Consider the following 14,070-nt stretch of genomic DNA (forward strand, 5'->3'; position numbering starts at 1 on the left):
CCTTTCCTTTTGCCATTACCATTCTCCAGGCTATCTTCATATCTGGCTCGGTAACTATGATAGTTTCCTAAGTGGTCTTCCCTGCCTCTCATCTTGTCCCTTGTCATCCTTTTTCCCTACTGTAATCAGAGTGATCCTTCTTTACAAACTGTGACTTTGATCCTGTCACTGCACTGACATCAATGTTCAGATAAAGTTCAAAATACTTAAAATAGGTTATTGGATACTTCAGGACTTTTGTCTCTATTTATCTCTTAGCCTTCTTTCTCCAGCTTCCTGTCTCCCTTCTTGCACTATAGTCACACTGCATTCTCAGTTTTGTCAACATATGAAACTCTTTTTGCTCTTTGTTTATACCATTCCTTCTGGGTGCAATACTCTTCAATCCTTTCTCTCTCCAACCCCTCCAGTTTTTCAGCAGGCAGGCAAAGTCTGCCTGAGAGCCTTCAGATCTTAACTTCAGTGTCACTTTCCCCTGTGTTGCTTCCCCATGTCCCTCCAAGTCTGGGTTAGATGCTCTGTTGTATGTTTGCAGAGCTCTCTCTACTTCTCCTATAGTGGCATACATCATAGCATGTTGGGATTATCTGTCACAACCCCTTTAGAAGTTCCTTGAGGTCAAGGACAATTGTGTTTTTAATACTGTGTATATTCTTGATAGATATATCTTGAATGAATTACTCCTTCAAGAGTAATTCAAAAATGTATGGTAAAAAAAGCCTCTAACTATGAGACCATTGAACCTTTAATAGTTCTTAATTACAATGGATGGTATTAATTAATGAGTCATTCACTAATAATAAAATTATGTGGATGAAAATATAGTAAATTTAGGGAACTGATTTTTTTTCTCTTTTTTTAATTATTATTATACTTGAAGTTTTAGGGTACCTGTGCACAATGTGCAGGTTTGTTACATATGTATACATGTGCCATGCTGGTGTGCTGCACCCATTAACTCGTCATTTAGCATTAGGTATATCTCCTAAAGCTATCCCTCCCCCCTCCCCCCACCCCACAACAGTCCCCAGAGTGTGATGTTCCCCTTCCTGTGTCCATGTGTTCTCATTGTTCAATTCCCGCCTATGAGTGAGAATATGCGGTGTTTGGTTTTTTGTTCTTGCGATAGTTTACTGAGAATGATGATTTCCAGCTTCATCCATGTCCCTACAAAGGACATGAACTCATCATTTTTTATGGCTGCATAGTATTCCATGGTGTATATGTGCCACATTTTCTTAATCCAGTTTATTGTTGTTGGACATTTGGGTTGGTTCCAAGTCTTTGCTATTGTGAATAGTGTCGCAATAAACATACGTGTGCATGTGTCTTTATAGCAGCATGATTTATAGTCCTTTGGGTATATACCCAGTAATGGGATGGCTGGCTCAAATGGTATTTCTAGTTCTAGATCCCTGAGGAATCGCCACACTGACTTCCACAATGGTTGAACTAGTTTACAGTCCCAGCAACAGTGTGAAAGTGTTCCTATTTCTCCACATCCTCTCCAGCACCTGTTGTTTCCTGACTTTTTAATGATCGCCATTCTAACTGGTGTGAGATGGTATCTCATTGTGGTTTTGATTTGCATTTCTCTGATGGCCAGTGATGGTGAGCATTTTTTCATGTGTTTTTTGGCTGCATAAATGTCTTCTTTTGAGAAGTGTCTGTTCATGTCCTTTGCCTACTTTTTGATGGGGTTGTTTGTTTTTTTCTTGTAAATTTGTTTGAGTTCATTGTAGATTCTGGATATTAGCCCTTTGTCAGATGAGTAGGTTGCGAAAATTTTCTCCCATTCTGTAGGTTGCCAGTTCACGCTGATAGTAGTTTCTTTTGCTGTGCAGAAGCTCTTTAGTTTAATGAGATCCCATTTGTCAATTTTGGCTTTTGTTGCCATTGCTTTTGGTGTTTTAGACATGAAGTCCTTGCCCATGCCTATGTCCTGAATGGTAATGCCTAGGTTTTCTTCTAGGGTTTTTATGGTTTTAGGTCTAACGTTTAAGTCTTTAATCCATCTTGAATTAATTTTTGTATAAGGTGTAAGGAAGGGATCCAGTTTCAGCTTTCTACATATGGCTAGCCAGTTTTCGGGAACTAATTTCTTTAGCATTTTTGTTTATCAAGCACTTGATGGTGTTTATTTTGTTCTAATCTTCCTAGAACTTTAGAAATTTTATCTAATTCTTACAGTAACTTTGTGAGTAGTCCTAGAATTTGAGGGAACTGAGGCACGGAGATGTTAAGTAGTCTTGCCAAGGTCCCTCAGCTAGGAAGTGGCAGAGTCCAGATTTGAACCCAATTAGTTTTCCTCTAGATTCATGCTTTTAACCACCTTACTCTGTTGCCTCTCAACATGGACAGTCATGTAACCTTCCTTCTATTTGTAAAGCATGAAGTTTCTATTATATTATTTCTTATTGGACCCCAGAAAGAATGCCTGAGTCAGATGGTAATATTGACAGTGAAAGGTGAATCCTTTACTGTGTAATTGGTTAATTTTGTGCAAAAATCACTTGTTGTAAAACTTGAATGAACTGTAGTAGCAGTTTCATAGTAAGTGGTTACATAGAATGTAGCTTTAGATTAAAATGAAGCATACTGTTGGAATTTGAATTTTTAAAGCTTTGTAAAATTTATGGTAACAAATATCTAACATATTTTATAAATTTATGATTTTTTTTTTGAGATGGAGTCTCATCCACTCTGTCACCCAGGCTGGAGTGCAGTGGCACCATCCTTGCCCACTGCAGCCTCCACCTCCCCGGTTCAAGTGATTCTCCTGCCTCAGCCTCCCAAAGTGCTGGGATTAAAGGTATGAGTCACAGCACCCAGCTGGGTATGGAGTTTCTCTTAGGGATAATGAAAAAGTTCTGGACATGGATAGTGGTGGTGGTTGCACAACACTGTAAATGTACTCAATGCCACTTAATTGTACACTTAAAATGGTTTAATTGATAAATTTTGTTAAGTATATTTTGCCACAATAAAAAAAATTTAAAAAGCAGGTTAGAGGTAACCAAGGCAACAAGATAACTTTACTATGACATAAGTGGACTGAAGGCCCAGTTTGCAGAAACTGTTTGTTTTATTTTTCATTTAACTTTTATTTTGAGTTCAGGGGTACATGTGCAGGTTTGTTACATAGGTAAACTTGTTGTGGGGGGGATACTTGTTTTTAAAGGAACAAAGTTGCAATGTTAAATGTCTTTGTAAGACAGCAGACTGATGTAATATGTATATAAATTATATGCTTTAATGTAAGAATGAATGAGGTGTTTTTTGTCATTGGAAAAACTTGACATTTTCTTCCTGATGATTTCTATATGTCACTGGCATGCAAAATAAAATAATTTGGCCTGCATTGTGTTATAACAAATTAAATGAAAGAGTTGTGATTGTTTTGAGGCTATTTTATAATCTCCTTCACTAGACTATTAGTTTCTTGACAGTAGGTGTCAAGAAAACTTAAGTCATGTATGTATCCCTATTGCTTGCTATGTGGTTAACCCTGATATCTTTTTTGAATGAATGACTGTGGACAGGATCAGTGTGGCTATTTTTTTTTTTTTTTAATTTTTGAGTGTCTTCTTGTTTTCGTTTTTTGTTTTTTTTTTTCATAACTGTATTGCAATGTGGGAATTAAAAGCAGTGTTTTCAGGCCAGGTACAGTGGCTCACACCTGTAATCCCAATACTTTGGGAGTCCAGGAGTTCAAGACCAGCCTGGGCAACAAGGCAAAACCATGTCTCAAAAAAAAAAAAAAAAAAAGGTAGTGTTTTCAGTATAGCACTAGAATAAGAAAAATAGGCAAGGAACTCAAGCTATAAATTATGTGTATGGGAGCATTGTATAGATTTATCTTTAAGTTAAATTTCAAAAATATTTTCACACAATTTAATCAGTTTTTATAGAGCAGACAATTGTTTTATGGATAATTGAGTTTAATATGTGAATTGTTATTTTTAGTATTGGATATAATATTACATAGTATATGTTGGGTCCTTCAAGTGAGCCCCAGTGATGTCGTTTGCTCCTTACTAGAGGCCTTGTTTATCAGATATTGTGGCAACTATTCAGACTGCTTTAATTTGTGAACTCTAAATTTCCATGCATTCACTCACCATGGATCTCTGGATACCTAATGGACAGGCAGGTAAGAAAAATTTCTTTTTATTTCCTTCCTTCCTTCCTTCCATTGTCACCATTTTTATGCAGTTTCCTTGCATATTTATCTGTATTTTTAAGAGAAACTTGTAGTTAGAATAACAAAGTCTCCATGTTTAATATGTGTGAGAGGTAAAAACATATCTCTTTAGAGGAAGAGAAGCACATGGGGACTGATAATTATGAAGCACTAAGAGGCAATTTAAGGACTAGAAATTTGGGGTACTATTTTTGACAATTTATTTTCTTTTCCAATAAGGTTATTCCAACAGATATTTCAAATGGACACTTTAGCTTTTATTAATATAAATTTGTAGATTTGAAAATTTTTCAAAATTCTCTTTGTGCTACTGTCTAAACTAAACAATATAGGAAAATTATAATAGAGCAGAAACATCACATATAAGCCTAACTTTGACATTGGATATAGAAATAGAAGGAAGAGAATTGTGAGTCATTTTATTGGCCTTATATTAATATTCAGTGAGCCAGATGCAATAGAAACATGGAGAAAATATATAAAAAGAATTCCAGCCAGGTGTGGTGGCTCATGCCTGTAATCCCAGCACTTTGGGAGGCCAAGGTGAGTAAATCACTTGAGCTCAGGACTTTGAGACCAGCTTGGCCAACATGGGGAAACCTCATCTCTACTAAAAATACAAAAATTGTCCAGGCATGGTGGTGCATGCCTGTAATCTCAGCTACTTAAAAGGCTGAGGCAGAAGAATCGCTGGAACCTGGAAGGCAGAGATTGCAGTGAGCCAAGATGGTGCCAGCCTGGGTGACAGAGTAAGTGAGACTCCGTCTCAAAAGATAAAAAAGTTCCCTTGGGTATATGGAATAGTTAATACCTTTTTGAGTGGGCAAAATATTTTACTTCTAAATTATAAACTAAAATTTTTTAAAATCAGGAGATTTGTGGTAGATTAAATACTATAATAAACACTTAAAATTAAATATTAGAATGCCAGGTAAATTAATTCATTCTTAAATCCTTAATATGTGTTCAAAGCTCTTTAGATTTAATTCAAAATATAATTCAGGCCGGGCGCGGTGGCTCACGCCTGTAATCCCAGCACTTTGGGAGGCCGAGGCGGGTGGATCACGAGGTCAGGAGATCGAGACCATCCTGGCTAACACGGTGAAACCCCGTCTCTACTAAAAATACTAAAAATTAGCCGGGCGTGGTGGCGGGCGCCTGTAGTCCCAGCTACTCGGGAGGCTGAGGCAGGAGAATGGCATGAACCCAGGAGGCGGAGCTTGCAGTGAGCCGAGATCGCGCCACTGCACTCCAGCCTGGGCGACAGAGCGAGACTCCGTCTCAAAAAAAAAAATAATAATAATTCAATATGAAAAATTTCAAAAGATGATAAACCACTGCCTTTACATAATATATCAAGTGGGCACATAAATATATATATATTTATTTATTTCATATATTTATTTTATATATTTATTCTATATAAATATATATAAATATATATTTATTTTATATATTCTATGTAAATATATATATGTATTTTATATATTTATTTTACGTATATATATTTATTTTATATAAATATATAAAAATATATTTATATTTATGTGTCCACTTGATATATATGTATATATGTATATATCTATATATCTCCCCCCAAAAACAAAATAAAAAGCCCAGAATAATCAGGAAAAAATAACATGAAACTTAATTGTGATTCTTTAAAGCTATTCTAAGCATACTTGTTTTGCCTCATTAATGCATTTATTATGAAACTTTAAATATATGTTAACAAATTTAGCTTTTCTTTTTTAGAGCATTGACTTATTTTAATTAAAATTGTGCATATTTATTATAAAAAATATGAAGTAAGGCCAGGCACAGTGGCTCATGCCTGTAATTCCAACACTGTGGGAGGACAAGATGGGAGGATCTCTTGAGCCCAGAAGTTTGAGACCAACCTGGGCAACATAGTGAGACCCCCATCTCTACGAAAAAATGAAAAAAATTAGCCAGGTGCAGTGAACTCAGTTATTTGTGAGGCTGAGTGGGAGGATTTCTTGAACCTGAGAGGTTGAGGCTGCAGTGAGCCATGATTGCACCCTGCACTCCAGCCTAGGCAACAGAGCAAAACTCTGTTTCAAAAAAACCCAAAAAAAAACAAAAAATAAGAACGTAATGCTCGACGATAATGACAATACAATGTCAGGCCAAGCCCTGTGACCATTTTTGAATTGGGCACAGGGCTTGGCCTGACATTTCTTCAAAGAAGATGTACAAATGGCCAATGAGCACATAAGATGCTCAACATTATTAGTGCTATGGAAATGCAAATCAAAATCACAATGAGACACCAGCTCATCCATATTCAGATAGCTGTTATTTTTTTAAAATGGAAAATTACAAGTGCTGGTTAGGATGTGGAAAAATTGAAATCCTTGTAAAATGATGGGAATGTAAAATGGCTCAGCTGCTGTGGAAAACAGTTTGGCAGTTCTTAGTGGTGATGTTCACACAACATTTTGGATGTACTTAACTCCACTGAACTGTAAACTTAAAAATGGTTAAAATGGTAATTTTTATTTTATTTGTATTTTACTCAGTAAGAAACCAACAACAATGAATCAAGTAATAAAGCAAATTACAAAGAGATGGACAATTTTTTTGAATCCACGTTTCCTGAAATAACCTGTGTTAACATTGAGTAGTCATGCTAATACCTTGTTCTGTGCTTTAAACTTTCGTTGTGGATATTTCAGAAATTATCTCTATCAAACAGTATAGATAATAATATATAAGCAACACCCATGAACACTGGATTTGTTGAACATGAGCTATGACCCAAGTGTGGGCAGGGGCTCTGTGTGCCTGCAGCGCTTACCAGCCTTCGTGGGATTCACACCTGCAACGGTGATAGAAGATGATCTAACCTAGCCAACTTAGGCATGAAACTAATGACTAAGTAAAACCAGAAACTAGGAAAATCCATAGGTCACATCATTAAATGTGTCTGTGATAAGCATCACTGCTCTCTGCTTAGGTTATTTGCTAGTACTCTTTTATTTTGGTCTAATCCTAAGTGTTACTATAATGGCTTCTCGGCCTTTGGCTAAGATCAAGTGTTTAGGTGTTATTGTAAATGTTTTCTTTTTGCTCTATTTCAAATGTTTCTGCATATAATACTATAAAAGAATACTGGTAATATTTGCTTTTGTGTATAACTAGGATATATTTTTAAAGAAAAGATTTAATGATATCTAATTGAGTAGACTGGTGTAAATTAAAGTGTAGAAAGTCAAGGGGTACTTTGTTATATTTTGAATTGTGTCATTACATTTCTTGTAATCTTAGACTAAAACAGCATCATTAAAACAGAAATAGCAGTCGACTCTTTTGCAGAATTTACAGTAAGGCAAAGTTAATAGAAAGAGCTGGAATATCCAGTAGAATGACCACAATGCAAATACTGTTGGCATCTCTCTTCCCACCTCCTCAGTTTTCAATATGTATTATTTAACAATTATCAATGAAAAATGTATAAATTATAACCTTACTTTACCATTCATTAGTTGTGTGACAATTAACCTTTTTCAGCCTCAATTTTCTCGTCTGTAAAATAGACATAATAGTAGGGCCTGCTTCATAGTTTTGTTATAAAAGTTAAATGAATTATTATGGAAAAAAGTCCTTAGAACAGTGCTTGCATATAATAAGTCCTTGATAAATATAAGCTACTTTTACTATTGTTGCTGTTGTGGTGATGATGATGATATACCTACTATGCATTCAACCCTTGGATGAATATGATGAGCACTAGTAGTACCGTTCCTCATCTCCAAGACATTTATTTGGAGATAATATGCAGGTGAGGCCTTGAAGCAAGCCTTGAAATATAAGATTTGCAAAGTCTGGGGGGAAGCCCTATCTTTTTTGTGTTAAACATCATAGCATACTCTACAACCTTTCTCTGCATGCCTCATAATTATCCCTATCAGGTAATATAGACAGGACTTGCTGAATCAGGGATTCTTACCTAAATCCAAAGCCTTTCTTATTTCCATGCTCTACTGCATGTTTAACAATGATAGCTTGTATTATTCTGTGTCTTGGCCAGTTAGGTACTTCTAAATTTCCATTAGTTTATGGTGAATAGTTTTATTTTTACTGATTTTTTCCCTTTAATTTTACTGTCTGCATATATACTGAATTGTATTTTTGCTTTTTAATTTAAATTTTCCTGATTTCTGTTCTTTCATAATTTAACTCAGGTGTAATGTCTTTGCTGAGAACTCTTCTTCTGGACGTGGTCCCAACAATTCAACAGACTGCTGCTTTGGCTCTTGGGAGACTGGCCAATTATAATGATGACCTAGCAGAAGCTGTTGTGAAGTGCGACATTCTTCCACAGCTTGTTTATTCATTGGCAGAACAGAATGTAAGAATTAAAAAAAACTAGTTATGTGTTTTTTTGTTTTAGATTTTTAAAAATGTGACAGTTTGGATACAGTTGCAAGCCTGTAGGCATAAAATTAATAGGTTAACACAATCTTCAATTATCTGAGCTGCATGTAGTCATATTTTCAGGGTATTTTGCTTTGGTGCTGATAACCACCATTTATCTATTATTGATAATATAAGGAGAAAATAGATTTTTTTAGGCGGAATTATACATAAAGCAGTATTTCTATATATGAGAGTTTTAAACAAAGCTATCAGATCTGTCTTAGGGAAGTATGTAGACCCTAGGCAAATAGTTGATCTCAGCAGTCCTTATATGCTGGTGAAACCAAGTTAAGGGAAATAGTGAGAGACAGCCTTGAGGCAAGGGGTAGAGACGCAACCAAAAAGAGGAAGAGAATAAGTATGTGTAATGGAAGGTTTGATAAATCTTTTTTACCAAGTTATAGGCATGTCAACTCTGTTAAGCACTATCTAAAAGTGCCCCGTTTTTTCCCCCTCCTATCTGGTACCACTTTCTATTTCTATACAATGCCAGCTATTTGGTTTTCACAGTAGTTAAGGACCACTTGTAGGTAGGTTTTGGACTGTTCATTCTATTCTGTTAGTTTATCATAACCTAGAGCTTTCTTGACATATCTTTGGGATTAAATTCCTATTTGTGTAACAAAAAGACAAGCCAATTGAAAAACGGACAAAGGAATTAAATAGACATTTCTCCAAAGAATATATACAAATGGCCAAGAAGCATGTGAAAAGATACTCCACAGCATTAGTCATTAAGAAATGCAAATCAAAACCACAATGAGGTATCACTTCATACCTTTTAGGGTGGCCATAATAAAAAATAAAAAGAAAATAACAAGTGTTGGTGAGAGCATGGAGAAATTGGAACTTTCATACATTGCTGGTAGGAATGTAAAATGGGGGAAACCACTGTGAGAACACTTTGGCAGGTCCGCAGTCAGTGAAACGTTTGTTACCACGTGACTCAGCAATTCTATTCCTAGCTATATATCCAAAAGAATTGAAAACAGATGCTCCAGCAAAGCCTGCACACAAATATTCATAGCAGCAGCATCCACAATAGCCAAAAGGTGAAAGCAACCTAATTCAATCAACAGATGAATGGGTAAACAAAATGTTGTGTATCCATACAATGGATTATTAGTCATAAAAGGAATAAAGTACTGATAAATGCTACACCATGGATGACCCATAAAAACATATGTTAAGTGCAAGAAGCCAGACACAAAAGGCCACAGATTGTATGGTTCCATTTATATGAACTATCCAGAATACGTAAATCCATAGAGACAGAAGCAGATTAGTGGTTGCCAGGGGCTGGAAGGAGAAGGGAATGGGAATTGACGGCTTTATTTGTAAGAAGTTTCTTGTTGGGTTGATGATAATAGTCTAGAACTATACAGTGGTGATGGTTGCACAACATTGTGAATGCACTAAATGCCACTAAATTGTATGCTTTAAAATGGTTAAAATGGTAAATTTCATGTTATGTGTATTTTGCCAGAATAAAAATAAATCCTAATGGTGCAGAAATTTTCCTTATATTTATAGATCAGAGAGTCACTTACTAATGCTTGTTATAGCTCTACAAGGAGTCACAGAAATTTTATTTTTCTTGTGGATATTCCTTCTATCATCAAATACTGTTGGGCTTTCTTCCTCTTGGACTCTTAGCTCTTTCTTTTGAGAGCAGAGTCTGTATTCTGGTATCCCACGTAGAAGATTTTCTGTAGAAGTTTTCTAAGTTGAAAAAATGTTAATTAGTTGTAGAGAGACAAAAAAGCACTACAGCAGAAAAGTGAGGAGGCAGTGAAAACATGAAGCCTTTGCACAAGCTTCTGTCTCCCTCACCTCCCAGCCTTTAAGTCATTTCTCACAGGAGATTTAATCTCCTCTTTATGAGGTACAAAGTCCTGTGGTTTTGCTGGGCTTTTTTTTTTTTTTTTTTTTTTTTTGGCGTTTCTTTTGATGAGGAATGGAAGAGAAGAGTGTTAGGAATTTGGGGGAAGTGAAAATTAGGAGAAAGAGGGAATGAGATCAGAAAGTGTGAGTTATAGGCACTGGAATTAATAGTGACTATTGATACCCATAAATGGTCTGTAAATTTGACAATTCTGCAGTATAAAAAGTCAGGTTAGCTAAGGTAATGAAAATAAATGTATCACCATTTTTTCCCCACATTTGTAAGGAAATAATCTATGGAAACCTACTTCAAAACTCTACACTAATATTTAGAGTAAATTAGTAGAAATTTGGTTACTTATATAATTTAAGAAACTAAAGAAAATATGTCAAATCAAAAACATCAGTACTAATATAGCATATTTCTTATATTAGCAACATATACTGATTTTTAAGATATACTATGTTTAAGATGTACTTGATGTGTTTTTTCTCCTGTAATTTTCATTGTATCAATATTATAGTCTATGTGAATAGAATGCTTTCAAAACAGGTGCTGTAGTCAACTAGTCACTTTTCAGTAGTCACTGTGAAGAAATAGAAACTTAGAATGTAAGATAGGGGTTTAAGTGGGTTTTATTAATAACAGAAAGAGTTAGGAGACCATCACTGTGTCATTATGCTAACCATAAAACCATAGTGAGTGTCACAGCCACATATTTCCTATACATTTAATTTTTTTAGCGATATGAAGAGAAACATGTTAATCTTGTGTTTCAGTTTCATTTACTCATTCCTTAGTGAGATACAATGCATCTATAGGAAATATAAATATGAAGCCGTATTTAAAATTTACAAAATGGTAAGTAATTTGCTTTTATCTTAAAAAAAAAGCATTTCTATAGAAAATAACTTATATCTTATTGTTTGGCTGATTTATTTGCCAGGAAAAGTTTTAAAATGTGTCATGAATGTTTTGCCTTTATGTTTATTTGATGATTGTAAGCACATTTTGGAACATGGTTGTTACTTCAGAATAATTTAGGATGCCAGAAAGATTAGTTGACGTCATGAAAGGCCTACCATGCTTAAAGACTGAGGGCAAGTAAAGGAAATGAATTAGTTAGTTGACAGTGAGCTTAGTTGCACATACTAACAATCTAAAAGTTCCCAAGGGTCAAACAATACATTTTGGTGTAATGCGGATACATAAAATTTCGTTATTTTATGAATTTGTGGAAAGTATGCTTATAATTTTATACAATTTCCAAATGCAGGCTTCAGGGTAAAACATTTGAAATACAATGTAAAACCTACCTTGTTTTCAGTTGAGTTACTGAACAGAAGCAATGAGGGCACATCAAATAATCAAAATTATTTTGCAGGATGTTTTTCATCTTTTATATTCAAAAGCTGTTGAGCTTTATTTACAGTAATGTTATTTTTATGTAGTTTTGGTCTATTTTAGATTTTGGTTTTCTAAGTACTCAATTCATTTTGAGTTTTGTCTGTTTGACCCTTGTAGCGCTTCTACAAGAAAGCAGCTGCCTTTGTGTTACGAGCAGTTGGTAAACATTCTCCCCAGCTAGCTCAGGCAATAGTCGATTGTGGAGCACTGGATACGCTGGTCATATGCTTGGAAGATTTTGACCCTGGAGTCAAGGAGGCTGCAGCCTGGGCACTTAGATATATTGCAAGACATAATGCAGGTAATTTAAAATATGCAGGAGCATATTTTAAAATAGGATTATTACAATTCAGATTTATTAGGTAAATCCAGTTTTGCTTAGTAAAACATAGGTGGGGTTTTAATGATGTTTCTGTACGTGGTGAGAAGTACGTTTTGAATGATGGCCAAGTTGTTTGGATCATATATTCACAAAAAAACCCCTATATATTTCAGTCTTTATCTTAGCAGAAGGGAAATTTGAAGAGGTGGAGAAAAGGAGAGAGGGGTGGCAGCGGGTGGGAGAGTAGGCTTGAGTCTCAAAGGCCTTGGTAAATTGGTTCAGTTATTAGGTTGGTGCATAAGTGGTTTTGCCATTAATGGCAAAAACCCCAATTTCTTTTGCATTAACCTAATAAATTATTTTAGTTAGTCACCCTCTTGGGGTCATTTGGTCTTCCTGCCCATTCATGATAGGGAGTTCCAAACCAACCAGGAGACGTAGCATGAGTGAGTGATGTTGAGGAGATACGGACATAACTTCCTGGAAAATATTGGTATTCAACTCATACTGGGCAGGGAGAAGAGAAAGGAGCATGTTCTCCTATAAACTGACAGCTCAGTGGGGTCATCAAGAAGGGACCTGGGCTTCTTGTGAGAGGATTGTGTCGACGCACCCAATCGGTAAAAAGTACATGAGGAACATAATTTTCCCCATCACTTTATGGAAGTTGCTTATGAACAAATAACATAAGAAGAAAATACAGTTTTAAAATAAACATATGTAAAAATGATCAACTTTGCTAGTAATCAACAAATTCTATACGAAAACATCAATGAAGATCTTTTTAACCTGTTATTTGAGTGGGGGGTGGTGGCAGAAGAGTAAAGCAGCAATATAGCCAGGTGATTAAGAGCACTGTGGCATTAGACAGGGGCTGAGTTTAGTTTAGATACTACCATTTAGTCGCTGTGTGACCTCGGACATGGCTTATAAACCTTCTGAACCTTAGCTTCCTCATCTGCGGAAGAGGATGACTAATAGTGGTTACATCAGAGATTTGTTGTGAGGATGATGACACAATACATGTAAAGCACTTAGGTCGGTGCTTTGGCATATGGCAATACTCAGTAAATGTAACATATTAGTATTAATAATGAATGTCAGAGTGGACAATATGACGTGTGCACATTGGTGGAGGAACTACAAATTGTATAAACTGGTGGAGAGCAGTTTGACAAAACTATTAAAGTCATTGCCCTAAAAAAGCCTGCTTTGAGAATTCATCCTAAGGAAAGAATTCCACAGGATGGAAAAGCTATATTCATGCAAATGTTATTATAGCATGATTTGTAAACCCCTCAAATATTTGACAGAAATTTAGTGGATAAATTATGGAACTTAATGAAATTTGAGGCAACAAATTTAAAAGGTAATTATGAACCTACATGGTAACATGGAAAAGTGATTATAATGTTAAAAAAGATATAAAATTGTATATTACAATTACAATAATGTAAACATAAGTTTTTATGTGGATATAATTACAAAAAAATCATGTTTGTATTCCTGAGGTGGTAAAATTAAGGAATTTTTTCTTCATGTTCCAGATTTTCAGTGTGTGTCTATGTCTAAAATATTAACTGCTGTGTAGTGAGTAATTAGTATATGCCTGGCTCTGTGCTGTGTGCTTCAGACACATTATCTCATTTTGATTGCAGCTACCCTTGGGTGGGCATTACTCTCCCTGTTAAATGGAGAAATAAAGTGGACTTTAGAAAGGATATCCAAAATTATGTTAATGGTGGAACTGGAATTTGAGTCTAACTGTCTGACTGTAAAGCCTATGTTAACTACTATACCATACTGCTT

The 14,070-nt window shown here is 35.3% G+C and overlaps 1 protein-coding gene across 7 annotated transcripts in view; it reads left to right on the forward strand.

Moving 5' to 3' along the window:
- SPAG6 (sperm associated antigen 6) overlaps positions 1 to 14,070 on the forward strand; it is a 74,007-nt gene that overhangs the window by 13,687 nt on the left and 46,250 nt on the right. For all 7 annotated transcript variants that reach the window (XM_004049149.4, XM_031015137.3, XM_019035580.3 and 4 more), the window contains exons 3-4: positions 8,413 to 8,579; positions 12,057 to 12,240. In XM_004049149.4, coding sequence (XP_004049197.1) covers positions 8,413 to 8,579; positions 12,057 to 12,240 — 351 coding nt within the window. The remainder of the gene's footprint in view (positions 1 to 8,412; positions 8,580 to 12,056; positions 12,241 to 14,070) is intronic.

The sequence above is a fragment of the Gorilla gorilla genome, chromosome 8 (assembly GCF_029281585.2).
Source record: "Gorilla gorilla gorilla isolate KB3781 chromosome 8, NHGRI_mGorGor1-v2.1_pri, whole genome shotgun sequence".
Classification (NCBI taxonomy): Eukaryota; Metazoa; Chordata; class Mammalia; order Primates; family Hominidae; genus Gorilla; species Gorilla gorilla.